General features: G+C 36.6%; 1 protein-coding gene across 7 annotated transcripts in view; it reads right to left on the bottom strand.

Moving 5' to 3' along the window:
- The window catches only part of PMS1 (PMS1 homolog 1, mismatch repair system component), a 111,901-nt gene that overhangs the window by 37,722 nt on the left and 55,492 nt on the right, over window positions 1–18,687 (bottom strand). For 6 of the 7 annotated variants that reach the window (XR_015148809.1, XR_015148818.1, XR_015148823.1 and 3 more), the window contains one exon: window positions 18,276–18,439. Coding sequence is in view for 2 of the 7 variants with exons in the window: in XM_086361800.1 (XP_086217926.1) it covers window positions 18,276–18,439 (164 nt within the window). In the remaining 5 variants the exon portion in view is untranslated. Of the gene's footprint in view, window positions 1–850; window positions 993–18,275; window positions 18,440–18,687 lie in introns of those variants that run through there. The other variant, XM_086361834.1, reaches the window with a different exon arrangement.

Genomic DNA, 18,687 nt, shown 5'->3' with positions numbered 1-18,687 from the left:
ACAGATCTGTTCATTTCCTGAAGTTTTTCATATATTCTGCCATTAGGCTGATAGCTTAACATGTTCTAAAAATACACACACATACCCCCATATGTTTTCTATCTAGGTCACACAAAGCTGGAGCATCTGGATGTGCCAAGTAAGAATCTGACTCTAGTCAGTATGATGACAGAGCAAAAACATCTCAATAAAAAATATATTATTACATGCATACCATGTAATTGATTGAAGTTACCCAAATATATCTTACCACTGTTTCTACTTCATTGACATACACTATCTGAAGCTAGATGAGAATATTCAGTATTTAATTAGTAAAGCTCAACTGTGAAAGCAATTTGTGATAATGAGAAAAAGCAGGTTACGCAAGGATAATGCACAATTAACCAAAAACTGTAATGCTAATAAGACTGCCTGAGCAAAGGTGAATCCTAGAATATGAAATCATATATGTATTGGTGAACTGTGCAACCAAACTTTTCATGCAAATTATCTGGAGAGATGTACTAAGAAGTTCATGTTTCAATCTCTTAAAAGTCAGAAGTATTAACTACTTCCAAAGTCTTACTAGTTAATGTAATTGGATCTGCATATATTGCTACCTACTCTTGGACATGTATTTGCACTGAATGGTTCAAAAAAGGACAGGAGCAAAAATACAATATAAGAAAAGATTCTTTTTATACTGGCAATATAACAACATTAACTACTGAAGCTTATAGAAACTTTATTGTTGAATGTTTTGAGTTCGGTGTAAAATTAATATTATTCCATCATTATACAAATACTATTGTTAAAAGAATATCACATTCTATTAACATAATAAGCATTAATATAATTTGATTCTTACTAAGTAGCCCAGTCCAGTGTTCTTGCCTGGAGAATCCCAGGGACGGGGGAGCCAGGTGGGTTGCCATCTCTGGGGTCGCACAGAGTCGGACACGACTGAAACGATTTAGCAGTAGCAGCAGCAAGTAGCCCAGAGTTCAAAACTGGTAAAATTTATTTAGAACATTCAAAATTTAAAGCCTCTTATGCAGGAATTCCCTGACGGTCCAGTGGTTAGGACTTGGTGCTTTCAATGAAAGGGCCCAAGTTCAACCCTGGTCGGGGAACTAAGATCCCACAAACCCATGGTACAACCAAAAAGAAAAAAAGATAAAGACCACTCCCTCCCCCTTTAAGAAAAAGAAATAAAATCTCTAATGCCTACTTTACTCTGCTTATTGTTTATTTTATATTCATGTTTTGGAATACAGTATGCATAGTATTTTTTCATTCTACCTATTTCATACTTTCTGATTCATGTAAAAAAAAAGTCAAAAATTTAAGCAAAAACTTGAAAACATAAGTTACATTTTGCATAACTTTCAAAGGGAGATTGCAGATACTCTTTATGGTCTTTAAAGCAAGAAATATTGTTTCCAATTGCTAATCAAATCTTATCTACATCAGAAATGTTTTTCTTGCCCATAACCTCTTACACATACTCTGTGCAATTGCCTGGACTACTGAACCAGCTTGTTCTGTTACACAACTATAAAACATAATTGGGTCCATTCTCCAAATGCCATAAGAATTATCATTTTCTATTAAGTCTCCTTCTAAATGTCCTTAAAGTTTTTACAATAATTTTTTACATGGACCATTTTTAAAGTCTTTGTTGCTTCCATGTCCTGGCTATTATAAACAGTGCTGCGATGAACATTGGGGTACACGTGTCTCTTTCAATTCTGGTTTCCTCAGTGTGTATGCCCAGCAGTGGGACTGCTGGATCATAAGGCAGTTCTCTTTCCAGTTTTTTAAGGAATCTCCACACTGTTCTCCATAGTGGCTGTACTAGTTTGCATTCCCACCAACAGTGTAAGAGGGTTCCCTTTTCTCCACATCCTCTCCACCATTTATTGCTTGTAGACTTTTGGATCGCAGCCATTCTGACTGATGTGAAATGGTACCTCATAGTGGTTTTGATTTGCATTTCTCTGATAATGAGTGGTGTTGAGCATCTTTTCATGTGTTTGTTAGCCATCTGTATGTCTTCTTTGGAGAAATGTCTATTTACCAACCTAGATGTCCATCAGCAGATGAATGGATAAGAAAGCTGTGGTACATATACACAATGGAGTATTACTCAGCCATTAAAAAGAATACATTTGAATCAGTTCTAATGAGGTGGATGAAACTGGAGCCTATTATACAGAGTGAAGTAAGTCAGAAAGAAAAACACCAATACAGTATACTAACGCATATATATGGAATTTAGAAAGATGGTAACAATAACCCTGTATACGAGACAGCAAAGAACAGTCTTTTGGACTCTGTGGGAGAGGGAGAGGGTGGGATGATTTGGGAGAATGGCATTGAAATATGTATAATATCATATATGAAACGAATCGCCAGTCCAGGTTTGATGCACGATACTGGATGCTTGGGGCTGGTGCACTGGGATGACCCAGAGGGATGGAATGGTGAGGGAGAAGGGAGGAGGGTTCAGGACGGGGAACACACGTATACCTGTGGCAGATTCATTTTGATATATGGCAAAACCAATACAATATTGTAAAGTTAAATAAAATAAAATTAAAAAAATAAATAAAGTCTTTGTTGAATTTATTACAATATTGTTTGTATTTATATTTCGGTTTCTCAACCATGAGGCATGTGGGATCCCAGCTCCCTGACCAGGGACTGAATCCACACCCCCTGCACGGGAAGGCAAAGCAGTAACCACTGGACCTCCAGGGAAGTCCCTACATGTCCTTATTTTGTTTCCATTCACCACCTGGCAAGAAGTTCATATTCTAAAGTAAAGTGCACAAGATTCTTTAGAATTCAGACTCAACCTTTCCAGCCTCATCTCTTACTTTCCTATAGAAGCTTTCTCTGATCTCTCATGACTCCTTAACCTTGCATATGCTCTGAATGCTTTTGCCCACTGAGGTCTTTCTCAAGAACCAGTTCTAAAACCACCTATTCTGAAAATCCTTTTTGAATCCAACCAGAGTTTAATAACTGCTTTCAGATTACTTGTATTCTTAATACTGTTTGCAAAGATCTTTCAGATCGGTCTTTCTGATCAGCTCTTTTTATTGTTGTTGTTGTTGTTAAGTTGCTTCAGTCACGTCTGACTCTGTACTACCCCATAGACGGCAGCCCATCAGGCTCACCCGTCCCTGGGATTCTCCAGGCAAGAACACTGGAGTGGGTTGCCATTTCCTTCTCCAATGCATGAAAGTGAAAAGTGAAAGTGAAGTCGCTCAGTCGTGTCCGACTCTTCGTGACCCCATGGACTGCAGCCTACCAGACTCCTCCGTCCATGGGGTTTTCCAGGCAAGAGTACTGGAGTGGGGTGCCATCGCCTTCTCCGCAGCTCTTTTTAATATATATTTATTTATTTGGCTGTTGGGTCTTAGTTATGCATGTGAGATCCAGTTCCCCAACCAGGGATAAAACCCAGGCCCCCTGCATTGGGAGCACAGAGTCCTAGCCACTGGACCACCACGTTAAGTCTCATCTCATCAGCTCCTTAATCTTGGATCTCTGAGGCAATCATTACATCCTCCCATATTTAACCATACAGAAAAGGTTATTTGCAAGTCAAGCTGGTACTGCTTTATATGATATTTGATTTCAGCTTTTCCTCTTTATGTGCACTGAATAGAACACCTTCCTATTACATTTTGTTTTTCAAGAGACTTTTTCTCTCCAAACCAACTCTTTCTTCTCCCTAATGTGTTCTAAAGGAAGCCACCCAAACAATCTCTTCTGCAATGCAACGCCATCCTTTACAGGCTTCTCTAGTTTTTCTTTTTTCAGATCAAGACCAATAACAGACAGAAAATTTAGACAGAAAGTCAGTAAGGAAACAAAGGATTTGAACAACAATACAGATCAAATGGACCTAACAGATATATGGAGAACATTCAACCCAACAGCAACAGAATACACATTCTTCCCAAGCTCAAGAGGATTTTTCTCAGCATAGATCATATGTTAGGTCACAAAACAAGTCTTAAAAAATTTTTAAAGCTGAAACATACCAAGTACGTTTTCTGATCACAATGCAATGAAACTAAAAATCAATAGAAAAAGGAACACATTCACAATATGTGGAAATTAAACAACATACTCTTGAACAACCACTGGGTCAAAGAAAAAATAAAAAAGAAAGTTATAAAATACCTTGAGACAAGGGAAAATGATAATACAACATACCAAAAGTTAAGGGGGCAGCAAAAGCAGTACTAAGAGGTAAGTTTGTAGAAAAACACTTACTTTAAAAAAGAAAGATGTCATATAAACACCCTAGCTATATATCTCCAAGAACTAGAAAGACAAAAACAAACTAAGCCTAAAGACAGGAGAAGAAAAAAATAAACATTAGTGTGGAAAATAAACAAGATATAAAATAGAAAAAAACAACATAAAAAGAATCAACAAAACCAAGAGTCGGTTTTTTTAAAAGAGACACAATTAATAGACCCTTATTAGCTAGTCTAAGAAAAATACATTCAAATAAAGAATATTGAAAGTGAAGAGATATTACAACCAATATCACAGAAATAAAAATAATCATGAGACAATATTAACAATTATATGACAACAAACTAGACAATCTACAAGAAAGGCTTGATTCCTAGAAACATTCAACATATCAAGATTAAGTTATGAAAGAAGAAAAAGCCTGAAGAAACTTATAACTAGTATGAAGCTTGAATTAGTAATCAAATACCTTCCAAGAAAGAAAATTCTAGGATCAGATGGCATCACTGGTGAATTCTACCGAACATTTAAAGTAAAATAAATTCTTCTCAAACTCTTCCTAAAAACTGAATAGGAAGGAAGAGGAAGGAAGGAAGAAAACTTCCAAATTCATTTTATGAAGGCAGCATTATCTTGATATCAAAGCCAGACAAGAATATTATCAGAAAACAATTGATCAACATCCCTGATAAATACAGATGCAAATGTTCTCAACAGAATACTAGAAATCAAACCAACAGCATATTAAAAAGATCATACACCACAGTCAAACAAGATTTATCTCTAGGATGCAAGGATGGTTCAACATATCCATTTCAATTAATGTAATACACCATACTAACAAAATAAAGGATAAAAATCACATGATCATCTCAACAGATGCAGGAAAAAACCTTAGACAAAACTGAAAGAAACTTCACAATTAAAAACATTCAACAAACTAGGAATAGAAGGAAGTGATGTTGCTCAGTTGTGTACAACTCTCTGCGATCCCACTGACTGTAGCCTACCAGGCTCCTCCATCCATGGCATTTTCCAGGTAAGAGTACTGGAGTGGGTTGCCATTTCCTTCTCCAGGGGATCTTCCTGACCCAAGGCTCGAATCCAGGTCTCCAGCACTGCAAGCAGACGCTTTACCTGCTGATCCACCAGGGAAGCCCACGGAAGGAAAGAAATTCAAAATAATAAAAGCCGTCTAGGTAAAGCCCACAGTACTCGGCAGTGAAAAACTGAAAGCTTTACCTTTGAGCACAGTAACAAGGGCAAGGATACCCATATTGCTATTTCCATTCATCAGAGTTCTAAAAGGCCTAGCCAAAGCAATTAGGCAAGAAAAAGATAAATCAATAAAAGGGATCCAAACAAGAAAGAATAAGTGAAATCGTCCCTGTTTCCTGATGACAAGGTCCTATTTCTAGAAAATCCTAAAGACTCCATAAAAACCCTGTTAGAACTAATAAATTCAATAAAATTACAGGATACAAAATGAACACAAAAATTGGTTGTGTTTCTACTCACTAACAATGAATTATCTGAAAAGGAAATTAGAAAAACAATCTTCTTAACAATAGCACAGGAAGAAAAAAATACTTAGAAATAAATTTAATGAGGGGAAAGACCTGTATGATGATAAAAACTACCAAATGAAAGAAACTAAAGATGATGCAAATGGAAAGGCATTCTGTGCTCATGTATTTGAAGACTTAACATTGTTAAAATTTCTATACTACTCAAAGTGATCTACAGATTTAATGCAATCTCTCTTTTTTTTTTAAACCCAGTGGTATTTTTTTACAGAAGTAGAAAAATACAATTCTAAAACTCATATGGAACTATAAAAGAGCATGAATAGTTAAATGATTCCTGAGAAACAAGAACAAAGCTAAGAGGCATCACAGGTCCTGAGGCTGAAATAGATTAAAAAGCTATAATAATCAAAACAGTATGGCAGCATACAGACAGACATAAATACCAACAGAAAAAATAGAGAGCCCAGTAAAACATCCATGCATATAAGGTCAACTGATGTCTGATAAGGGGCAAAAATACAGTGAGGAAAGGATAGCTTCTTCAATAAACAGTGTTGAGAAAACTGGATATCCTCATGCAAAAGCTGGACCCTTATATCACTCCACACATAAAAATCAACTTAAAACAGATTAAAGACATAACTAAACACCTGAAACTGTAAAACTAGAAAAGAACACACAAGAAATGCTTTATGACACTGGTCCTGACAATTATTTCCTGGATATTACACCAAAAGTACAAGCAACAAAAAGCAAAAATAGTCAAGTGGGACTATATAAAATAAAGACGCTCCTGCACAACAGAGGAAGCAATCAACAAAGTGAATAGGCAAGCCATGAAATGGGAGAAAACATTTACAAACTATACACCTGATGATTGACATCCAAAATATACAAGGTACTCCTACAATGCAAAAGCAAAAGAATCTAATAACCCAAGAAAAAAACAGGCTAAGGATTTAAACAGACATTTCTCCAAAGAAGAAATACAAATGGTCAAACAGGTATATGAAAAATGCTCAATATCACTGACCATGAGTGAAATGCAAATCAAAAGCACAAAGAGGTATCACCTCACACCTGTCAGGATAGCTATTACCAAAAAAAAAAAAAAAAAAGGAAAAGACAACAAGTATTGGTAAGAATATTGGTGGAGAAACTAGAACTCTTTATAGTTTGTGGAGATGCAAAATGGTGCAGCTGATACAGAAAACAGAATGGAGATACTTTCAAATATTAAAAATAGAAATATCATATGACCTAGATATCCAATATCTGGGTATTTTCCAAAAGGCAAATTTCAAAGAGATATTAGCATTCCCATGTTCATTACAGCACTATTTACAATGACCAAGATGTGGAAACACCCTAAGTGTTCACTGATGGATGAATGGATAAAGAAAATGTATTATATACATACAATGAAATATTATTAGGCCTCAAAAAAGAAGGAAATTCTACAACATGTGACAACACGGATGAATCATGAGGAACATTATGCCAAGTGAAATAAACTAGTCACACAAAGACAAATACTGCATGATTCCATATATATTAGGCATCTAAAATGGACAAATTCATAGCATCAAAGAGTCGAATGGTGATTAACAAGGACTAGGGGTAGGAAAAAATTGGAAATTACTAACAAATAGGCATAAACTTTCAGTTAGGGTTCGTAAGTTCCAGAGACCTGCTGTACATCATACCTCTACTCAACAATACTATATTGTACACTTAAAAATTTATTAAGTGTGTAGATCTTACGTTAAGAGTTCTTAATACAATAATACTGAAAAAAAGAAAAAAGAAGACCAAATCCACAGATTCTGAGCTGCCAACACTCCTATAATCAGCTGGTTCCCTGATGCTTAGTTGATGGTATTTCTTTTCCCATACATCCTGTTCAGGCAAATATCCCAACAATTACCTTATGGTTCTTTATTTTTCTAATTCTGTCCTCTGCGGGGAGCGAGCTCCGCCCCTGGCAAAGGTCATGAGGAAGGAGGCTTGGCATACGCAAAGGCGGGGATCAAGCCTCAGGAGTCTCCCTGGAAATTCTCGAGCAATCTACCCCCAAAACCAGAGTCTGCCTACTTTCTGCTTTGTGCTTTCACCTACACCTCTGACTTTACGGGGGGCTGTCCCCCACTACCTCTCTGAAAAAAGAGTTAGCTTACAGCTCCAGTTAATAATTCCTGGGTGTGACAGTGTTTCAACCTACAAACTCCTTTGGAAATCCTCTAGCCTGCCTGAATAGGTTTTTCCGGCCACATGTGATTGTTCAGAGCCTCCCAACTGTGAGAGGCAGGAGATGTTCTAAACTGTCTAAACACAGATTCTTTTGAGTAGTTAAAAGATTGATTAGAAATTGTATTGGTGAAGGGATTTTCACTTGTTGGGCCAATGTTTGCTGCTAAGTTTCCATATCCCTTACCTGCTGTGTCCCTGGCAGTGTATTGATTAATATAATTGGTGTAAGTAGTAGCTTTAATGTTTGTAACCTGGGACCCTTGAGTTAATTCTTTTTCTTGTTATAGCCCACCACACCTTTGCTCTGTAGGAATGCAACTTTATCTAATGCTTTTGGAGGGTGGCTCCTGACCAATCACCTTTAGAGAAAAATAAGTTTTCTGAAGAGAAGGTCTTAAAGTGTTAACAGGCCTCCGGGCCAGAAGATGATGCAAATCACCTAAGCTCTTGCATATGATAAGTTTGCAGGAAGAAAGCCTGGCTTGCTGCAAGACTCTACCCCTTCCCTCATTATCCTCTATGCATAACTTAAGGTATAAAAACTACTTTGGAAAATAAAGTGCGGGCCTTGTTCACCGAAACTTGGTCTCACCATGTCGTTCTTTCTCTTACCTTCTGGCTGAATTATTCAGCCTCTTTTCTACACTGAATTTCCTCACTGAGCTATCCTTATTTCAGCCTCTTTTCTCCACTGAATTTTCCTACTGAGCTATCCTCATTCTATTACTCTTTATATCCTTAATTAACGTTTAATTAAGCAATTGTTTCCTGATCTTCGCCGACGCCGTCCCCGCTTCGAATTCCCTGGATCAGCCGGGGCTGGTCCCCGGCAGTCCTCTTATTTAAAAAACAAGCAACAAGTTTTAAAGCTAACAAATAATATCCAGTATGGAGTTGATCAGCTTTTCTTTCTTAACAGACTAGTCAACAAAAACTTTGTTGATGAGGTAACAAATAACTTCACTTCCAAAGTTTTGCTTGATTCTATTAGGTTCTTTCTGGAGAGAAATCAAAATTATGCCAGAGTAATTCATGAGTGCATTGTCACTCAGTCATGTCCAACTCTTTGCAACCACATGAACTGTAGCCCACCAGGCTCCTCTGTCTATGGAATTCTCCAGCTAAGAATACTGGAGTGGGTAGCTATTCCCTTCTCTAGGGTATCTTCCTAACCCAGGGATCACATCCAGGTCTCTCGCATTGCAGGCAGATTTTTTTTTTTTTTTTAACCTTCTGAGCCACCAGGGAATTCATGAAGGTGCTACATATTGGAAAAGAAAGACAGACGCACCCATTCAGGAATAAAACAGGGATGTAATATTACCATTTTCCTAAGCATATAAAGTTAAATAAATCAGGTATCCTCATCCTTGTATCTTCATTATCTACGTGCAGTCTCATGGATTTTTCCTTACAATAGTGATCACCCTCTTTGTTTTCCATGCCCAATCTGTTTATCCTAATTCAGCCACGTAGTGTCTGGATTTTTGTTATAGTTTCCTAACTAAGGTCTCTGCTTATAGCTTCCTATAATTCCTCCCAGCACGTTACTACCAAACTAACCGCCACAGGTTAACACCTTGATCAAGTCACTTCCCTACTCCCAATTTTCTACTAAAAACAAAACAAAAAAACAGCCTAGCATTAAAGACCCTTTATAATCTAGACTCCAACGGTCTTTCAGGATTTATCTTCCTGTATTCCTTTATATAACTACCTACTCACATAACTTGACTTATTCACTGCCTCTAAATACTTTCCTACCTCCATCTTTTATATTCATTCTATTCCTATACCTAGAATGATTTTGATCCATTTATCCCTATTAGCAAAGTATACTGTAGTAAAATCAGCCCATGACCCACCCATTTGTGGAATCCTAGGTGAGACCACTTTGATAGGTTGTTCCTACTCCACTGAATCAATTAACACCCACCTGCCAAGTGGCTTAAGTCAGCCCTCCCTCTTCTGTGACTTTCAAGCAGGCCTCCAGAAAGAAAGGGAAAGGTCTGAGTATAAAAGTTGATGCTTGATATTTTGCACTTCTCTGTTCCAGTTGTTATTTTTAATTCTATTGATACCATCTACCCCTGTATCTTTGGTGCTTTAATATCTATGTTAACAATCCAGTATGGGCTGGTGCCACCAATGGGATGGAATTCTGTCCTGCGTGCTCTCAACCCGTGATCACACTCATTAATTTAACATATATTTTTTGAGTACCTACATGAAGTACTACTGTCAGCACTAGGGACACATCAGTGAAAAGAGTCAGAAGTCTCTCCCCTCATGGAAGTTGTATCTAGAGGAGGAAAGAAAGACAATAAATTAAGGTAGGTACAATATACAGCATGTTAGTTAGAAGTTTTAGTAAGAAAAATAAAGCAGGAAAACGTGTGTGTGTGTGGGGAAACAGTTATAGTTTTAGGGTGACTAAAGAAAACGTCACTGAGGAAGTTTTAAGTAAAGAACTGAGAGATAAGGATTGAGCCAGACATACAGAAGAATGTCTGAGGCAAATGAACGACAAATAAAAAGGTCCTGAGTTGGAAGTATGACTGGCAGGTTCGAGGAAAAAACAAGGAGGCCAGTTAGCTGGAGCCAAGAAAATAAATGAATGAGATCAGACATAGTAGTGGGTCAGATTACCTATATCGGATCAGCAAACTATAGCCTATGGACTGAATCCAACCTACCACCTGCTTTTTAAAGTAAAGTTTTAATACCTCTACTTTCATGCTACAACAGCAGAGCTGAACAGTTGTGAGGCAAACTGTATGAGTTAGAAAACCCCAAATATTTATACTGCGGTTCTTTACAAAAAAGGTTTACTAATCTTCCAGATGCCTCAGTAGTAAAGAATCTGCCCACGATGCACGACACACAGGTTCGATCCCTGGATCAGGAAAACCCCTGAAGAAGGAAATGGCAACCTATTCCAGTATGATTACCTGGGAAACCCTATGGAAAGAGGAATCTGGCATGCTACAGTCCACAGGGTTTCTTTTACAGAATCACTTTAGCTGTTAGGCTCAGAATAAAGACAGCAAGGTAGGAAGTGGGGAGAATTAGAAAATTACTACAAAAATCCAGGTGGGCAATCATGGTGGCTTGGATCACACACATGGTGAAAAGTGTTAGATTTTAGATATATTTTGAATGCAGACCAACAGAATTTACTCTTTTATCAGATTAAAGTGTGGGAGAATCAGTAGTTAAGGATAACCCTAAGCGTTTTGGTTTGCCAAGAGAAAAAACAGAGTTCTCATATACTGATGGGGAAGGATATGTAAAGAGCAATTCTGAGAGACAAGGGAGGGAGCTTTACTGTTTGTCATGTTAAATGTGAGGAGCTTATTACTAAACAAAGAGAAATTTGGGGAGGTAGTTAGATCTATGAGTTTGGAGTTCAGGAAAGTTACAGAATGGAGATAAAAACTGAGGAGTCATCACTGTATAAATGACACCCAGAAACATGAGATGCACTCATCAAGAAAATGAACACATACATGTGTGTGAGTAACTATATATATATATATGTGAGAATGAATTATATACATAAACTCCACAATTGAGCCACAGGACACTAAATGTTTACAAGTCAGGATATGAAGGGGAACTAGAAGACTGATAACAAATGGTAGAAAGATGAGGGAAAAAACCAAGGATGTGTGTTGACCTAGAAGCCAAGTGGAAAAGTGTTTCAAGGATGAGATCAACTGTGGTAAACGTTAAGTAAGATAAAATCTGAGAAATGACCACTGGATTCAGAAATCTGAAAGTCAATGGTGACCTTGGTAAAAGTAGTTTTGGTGGAGTGGTAGAAAGAGAAAGTCTGACTAGAGTGGGTTCGAGAGAATGGGAAGAAAGCTAATTGGAGACAGTGAATACAGACACTTATTTTAAGAAACTTTGCCCAAGTGAAGCAATTGGCCTTGCCTAAAAACATGAGGCATGCATCTATAATAATAGAAGAGAAGGCTGAATGTTATGGGCACAATTGCAGACAGGTGGATAGTTTATAAAAGTTCTCTCAATTTTCTCAGTAAAATAGGATGTAAGATCAAGTAAGAGTGAAGACAGGGAAGAAAGACTTGATTGTCTGAGAAGAGAGATGAAATAGCTTTTTGGGATTTTGCAACTCAACATATGGATTATGGACCAGCAGCAACTGTACCACCTGGGGACTGGTTGGAAATGTAGAATCTCAAGTCCTCGCTGAGCTACTAAATCAGAACCTGTTAACAAGATGCCCAGGTGATTTGCTTATACAGTAAAATTGGCTTAAAGCACTGTGGATATAGGAGACCAGGAGAGAAAACAGACCACAGAAACAGTATGACTACCAGGCAGTACTAAGATTAGTGATCATGAATTTAAAGCGGTACTAGTCATTTTGATTTGCATTTCTCTAATAATTGGCAACGTTAAGCATTTTCTCATGTGCCTTTTGGTCATCTCTGTATGTCTTCTTTGGAGAAATGTCTTAGATCTTTTGCCCATTTTTTGATTGGGTAGTTTGTCTTTTTTGTTTGATAATGAGTGTATGAGTTCTCTGTACATTTTGGAGATTAATGCCTTATTAGTCACATCATTTGTAAATATTTTCTCCCATTCTGTAGGTTGTCTTTTTGTTTTGTTTATGGTTTCCCTTGTGGTGCAAAAGCTTTGTTAGGTCCCATTTGTGTGTGTGTGTATATATATACACACTAAGACATAAAGTTGGAATATTACTCAGCCATGTAAAGGAATGAAATAAGGCATTTGCAGAAACATGGATGGACTTAGAGATTATCATACTAAGTGAAGTTAAGTGAGTCAGAGAAAGACAAATATTATGTGAAATTGCTTATATGTGAAATCTAAAAAAAAAAAAAAAAATGAACTTATATACAAAACAGAAATAGATCCCACAGAAAATAGAAAACAAACATGATTACCAAACTGCCAATCTGTCCCTCCCCCACACCCCACTCCCACTTGGCAACCACAAATTTGTTTTCTCTATCTGTGGGTCTGTTTCTGTTTCACAGAGAACTTCATCTATGTCATATTCTATATGCCACATATAAGCTGCATCATATGGTATTTGTCTTTTTCTGGCTTACTTCACTTAGTATGATAACCTTTATGGCATCATTTCATTCTTTTTTATGATCCATACTCAGTATATTGTAATACTAAGTGAGAATTAAAAGGAAAACAGATATAAGTAAAATGCAGCCCTCCCTTCCACAAAAGGCTGTTGGGACAGGGAGAGAGAACACAAATCATTTCCAATAAAGCAAAAATCATATAATAGGGATAGAGAAAATGCTATGGAAAAAGTTACAGAATAAGTCTTGCTGAGAGACAGCAGAAGGCTTTAAAGATTTCTTAAAAATAGTGTCAGCAAACATCAAAATTAGAAATCAACTAAACTAAAATTTGACTTATATATGTCTCTTATCTTTTCTATATAGTATTTCTCAGAAGTCAGGTGAAAAGTAAAAGAATTTAATATAACAAAGAAGAAAACATGAGAACCATTAAAAATTTTATCCTTAATTTGCAAGTAAAAACAAACCAAAAGACAAACAACCAATCATAATTGATAATTAGCCCCAAGTTAACCTTAAAACATATCTGAAGGCACATTCACTTTCACTAATGAAAAAAGAAATAAAAACAATTCCACCCAAACTTTCAAGGTTGGAACTGGAGGGATATATTCTTCAGAAGAAAGGAGCATTCAAACCATAATCCTGAACTGAAATTTCTCTTTGATTACACTGCCTCCGCAACACTGGAGGGGATGGGAGAGGGAGGTGGCCTTTAACACTGGTCCAGTTACGGGCAAAAGACTTTTCCTTGATTCCGCACAGCACAGGTGAAACAAAACTGGGACATTCACAAAATATGAGTAAAAGGCTAAAAGATGCAAAGTAGAATAAAATGAACAAAGGGAATACCACAAATGTACAGGATACAGATTGTAAACTACCATTTATTTATCTTCAGTTTATTACCCAATAAATGTGTCCCTTCTTTCTCATTCTTAGTCATCATTCTTCCAGACTTCAAAAATAAATAAACTAATCTCAATAAGCCTTAACAGTCATGTCATATAAAGGAGAGATAGATAAAAAGTCATTAATTAACTTCCCTCTTGTAACAGAAAGACCTTATATCCATAATATCCAATTCAGCTTTTGTAATACCAGTGGGCCTCTAATTATCAAGATAGAATTAAATTCAAAATAATTTTTAAAAACACAAATGATACTTTAGGCAAAGGAAAATATTCCCCAAAATCAACAAGTATGAAGTATTAAAGTATCCATTATTTGAAATCACATATTTATCATTATGTTTGAACTAGTGCTCTGTAAAATTACTCATGAACATATGAAACAGCTAATATTAAGTGGGTTTCAGATCTTACCAAATTGAGAAAAACTCCTAATTCTGTGAAATAACTATTTTATAAATGAAAAAAAAAAAAAACATATAACAGGACCTCACAGGGATTCAGTTACAAAACTAAGGCTGAAGACTGTAGTGCTTATCTAAGGAATGGCTCTAGCATTTCTCCAAATAAAATCTACTTTAAATAAAGTCACTGAATCCACTTGTAAATTATTTCCCTTTGGCTGTCTCATTATTCAATATGCTTTCAAGGAACATGGTGATGAAAGAAGAAAAATACCTCTTTCTAACATAACCATACTGGCAAGAACATTAACATTATCAGTATTCAAAGAATGTCTTGGCAGGTTATAAACCTTCATAAAAAGAAGGAACACTAATCCAAGATGTCAAAATAGCAATAGTACTTCTCATAGTATGTGCAATATGATTGTTTGTTTGTAATGCAGAAAAAAATTTTTCAAATGAAGAGAAACCAATATTGCCATGTTTAAATTTTAAGCTAAGGCAAAAAAAAATTTCTCAGAAAAGCACATAAAGTATGATAAACATAAGCATTATTTGTAAGAGTAGAGCAGAACTCAATGTTCAGAGAGATTTATGATAATGTGTTGATGCTATTTTTGGAACTTAAACAATATATTTAACATTTGAGGTACAACAGCATACTAAGAAATAAAAGAGTGAAATAATTTATACTTAAAAAAGCTTAGAAATATAACTGAGTCCATGATTTACTTGTGTAGGTAATACTTAATTTTACTACAAGACTTTATTTGGGCTATATTAGTAGGCACAATTTACTTTAAAGTCATAAGAAACTTTTAAATACAGCACTATCTTCAGATCCCATAATCTAGCTCTATTTAAATACTCAACGCTAAAAACTGATGCCAAGACAGTGACATTTTACTTACAGTACTTGCACCTTCAGAAATGTCAAATTCCCCAAGAGGAAGGCAGAGCCAGTTACCTCAGCATGTGCATTAAAAAAAAAGATGCCTGATGAAACTTTTGATTAAACAAAGACTAAACATACTGTGTCCACAATGATTATACAACTATTTCATGTGCTATTTTCCACTTGAAGGTTTTTACCTTCCTTTAAGCTTTTCATGTGGCTCTTCCTGTCCACAAACTGATTTATAATTTTATTGTAAGACTTTTGATAGTATTACATTACTTTAATAGTGCAATACTCTCCAAGATTTGCACTGCATCTGAAATTATTGAAGGCCACTGAGAGACCTGTGTTTGCTCAATATAAGCTCAGATATGGTGTACTTGAAAAGTTATAAAATACATTGTATTGAAAAATACTACTTTCCATTTTCAAAAGAAAATACCTACACTGATGATCTTACACAGGTTGGGAAAATAATAAACTTATCCTAAGTTTAGAAGATATATATTTGACTTCAAATACTCATCTCCATTACATTAGACAATAATCTTATTTTATTCTTCTGTTTTCTCTTCCTCAAAACTTTTCTCTTTGGTTGTAGTCACTATTCTGCTATAAAAACGTAGCTCCTGTCTTCATGTTTTACCTTTCGCCATCTGTTTTCCTCTACTGATCATTCTTTCTTTTGCCTTTGATATTTTCTTAACTTGGGTACATTCAACTTTTAATAACGAAATGTTCTTTGGATCAAGAGGTCATAGGGTTATTTATATTAGCAGGATGAGCCTCCATCCATCAACATCCTGAGGAATTCTAGCATGATCGAGCTGGAAGAGATTTCAAGGTATCATTTGGTTGAGCTCTATGCCAGCAGTAACAGGTGGCTGACTATTCTTAATGTTTTTCTTTCTTTTTTATTTTTTTAAGATGACTAAAAATTCTGATCATAAATATTCCACTGTAATTTGGTTTAATATGAGAATCTTCTTGGACTTCCCTGGTGGTCCAGCGGTTAAGAAGCTGCCTGCCAAGGCAGGGGACGTGGGTTTGCTCCCTGGTCTGGAAAGACTCCACATGCTGCGGGGCAACTAGGCACACCCAGCACAACTACTGAGCCCACACGCCATGACCACTAAGCTTATGCACTCTAGACCCCACATGCCGCAACAGGAGAAGTCACTGCAACGAGAAGCCCAGGGACTGCAACTAGAGAAAGCCTGCTCACAGCAATGAAGACCTGGAGCAGCCAAAAATAATTAAATTAAAAAACATATGGATACAGGAAGCTTGGGGCTGGTGCACTGGGATGACCCACAGGGATGGTATGGGGAGGGAGCTGGGAGGGGGGTTCAGGATGGGGAATACGTGTACACCCATGGCAGATGCATGTTGATGTACGGCAAAACCAATACAATATTGTAAAGTAAAATAATAATAAAATTTTAAAAAAAGAAAAGAAAAATGGAGATAAAAAAAAAAACATATGGAATCTTCTTAATAACAAGCATAAAGACATGGAGTAGAAAGAAAACTGGATGAAAAAGTGCTTGGATCTCAGTAGAATTACTTACCGTAAAATAGAAAACGGGGCTTCCCTCATCTGCCTGCCAATGCAGCAGACACAGGTTCGATACCTGATCCAGGAAGATTCCACATGCCACAGATCAACTGAGCCCATGTGCCAAAACCATTGAGCCTGCACTCTAGAGCTCGGGAGCCAACACTACTGAGCTCACATGCCACAACTACGGAAGCCCACATGCCCCAGAGCCCATGCTCTGCCACAAAATAAGCCACTGAAACGAGAAGCCCGTGCACCGTAACTGGCAAGCAGCCCTTGCTCGCTGTCACTGCAGAAAAGCCCATGCAACAACAAAGACCCACCACAGCCACGAATAGAGATAAAATCAGGAAAACTGCTAGTTGATGTTTAAGAAGGAAATTTATTAACAAGAACAATTCCTTAGATCATTCTGAGCTTCCCTATACAAATAGAGGCAAGGCTGTCTACCCTACAAGGTTATTCTAAGTGCTCTGAAACCTAGAAAAGAACTACACAATGTAATATAGTATTAAAATACGAAGACAAAACAGTAGAGTGTGAAGAATCTATACTCAATAGGCATGTAAAGTTTCAAAACCAATCTCAGCATTTACCAGCTGTGCAATACTGAGCAAACCTCTCTAAGTCCAGTGTAGAGGACCACTGCAAGTTGATACAATGTCTCTTCACTCGGCTGCTGCTGTGGAGTACAGGAGTTTCATGAAACTAGCACAGGCACTGGCCCTGTGCACACCCTCAATAAATGTTACCTCTCTACTCCCCACCAGGTTTACAAACTTCTACTCTCCTTACAGTAAATATTTTGAGGTGCACATGTAGAATTTTATGAAACAGAACATTCAGAAGATATGTAAACCTTCCTTTCCCCTAAGATTTATCAAGCAACAAGAGGAATTCCTCATCAGCCCTGCTTTGAAAAATGGAAAGAAATGAGAAGAGTTTCCTTTAAAAAGCAAACACAAAACTCTTCCAGAGAAGAAACCATTTAAAATAAAAGGAAGAAAATATCACTAAATAGTGAACTTTTTTTTTTCATTTGTTTGTTTTTAAACAGTGAACTTCTTAAAGGAAAATAACAAGTCTCAGTCATCTTCATATTTAGGAAGCACTCAAACATTCCTTGGATGAAAAAGTCTCTTGGTAGAATAACTTATCTTAGAAATTAAGAAATAAAAGGTTCAATCAGATTTCATATAGATGTGAGGTAACAAAGATGCTCTTTATACAATAAAGAAAAAAACTAAACAAATGTGGACAAATTTTGAAAGACTCTTACACATCTGATTTAGACAAAATGCACTGTCCCGTTACTACGTCACGTATCAAAAAATTCTGTAGAAAGTACAATAATGCTTACCTTGTTATGTATAAAAACAATCCTTACATCAGGTTTAAGTATACCATAGCTTATAAGGAGATCTTGAATCTTTTTAATTTCATCTTTACATTTTTTAGCAGTTGAGTAAAATTGCTTTCTTACAGGTAGATTCTTAAATAATCGTAAAGCAGTTACAGTTGTACCTGTTGGCAGATAAGAAGAAAGCATATTTAGATGTAAAAGGAACCTCACAGATCTTCAAATCCACATACAATCAGTAATTAACTCCTTTTATTACTGAAGGCCATTTCTCTTCAAACTGTGGGAACCCAAAGAAGGCTCAACTGTGCGAGCTATTCTGATCTCTTGCTAGGCTCTCCTCTTTCTAACAGGTCTGACCCATTAAGTATGATCTCTTTTATGTGGGCTTCTCACGTGGCGCTAGTGGTAA

Source organism: Bos grunniens, chromosome 2 (genome assembly GCF_055505025.1).
Source record: "Bos grunniens cultivar Pamir isolate PY7600 chromosome 2, Bosgru_T2T1.0, whole genome shotgun sequence".
In the NCBI taxonomy this organism is placed as follows: domain Eukaryota; kingdom Metazoa; phylum Chordata; class Mammalia; order Artiodactyla; family Bovidae; genus Bos; species Bos grunniens.
The sequence above is the reverse complement of the archived record's forward strand: the minus strand, read 5'-3'. Positions and strand labels throughout refer to the sequence as shown.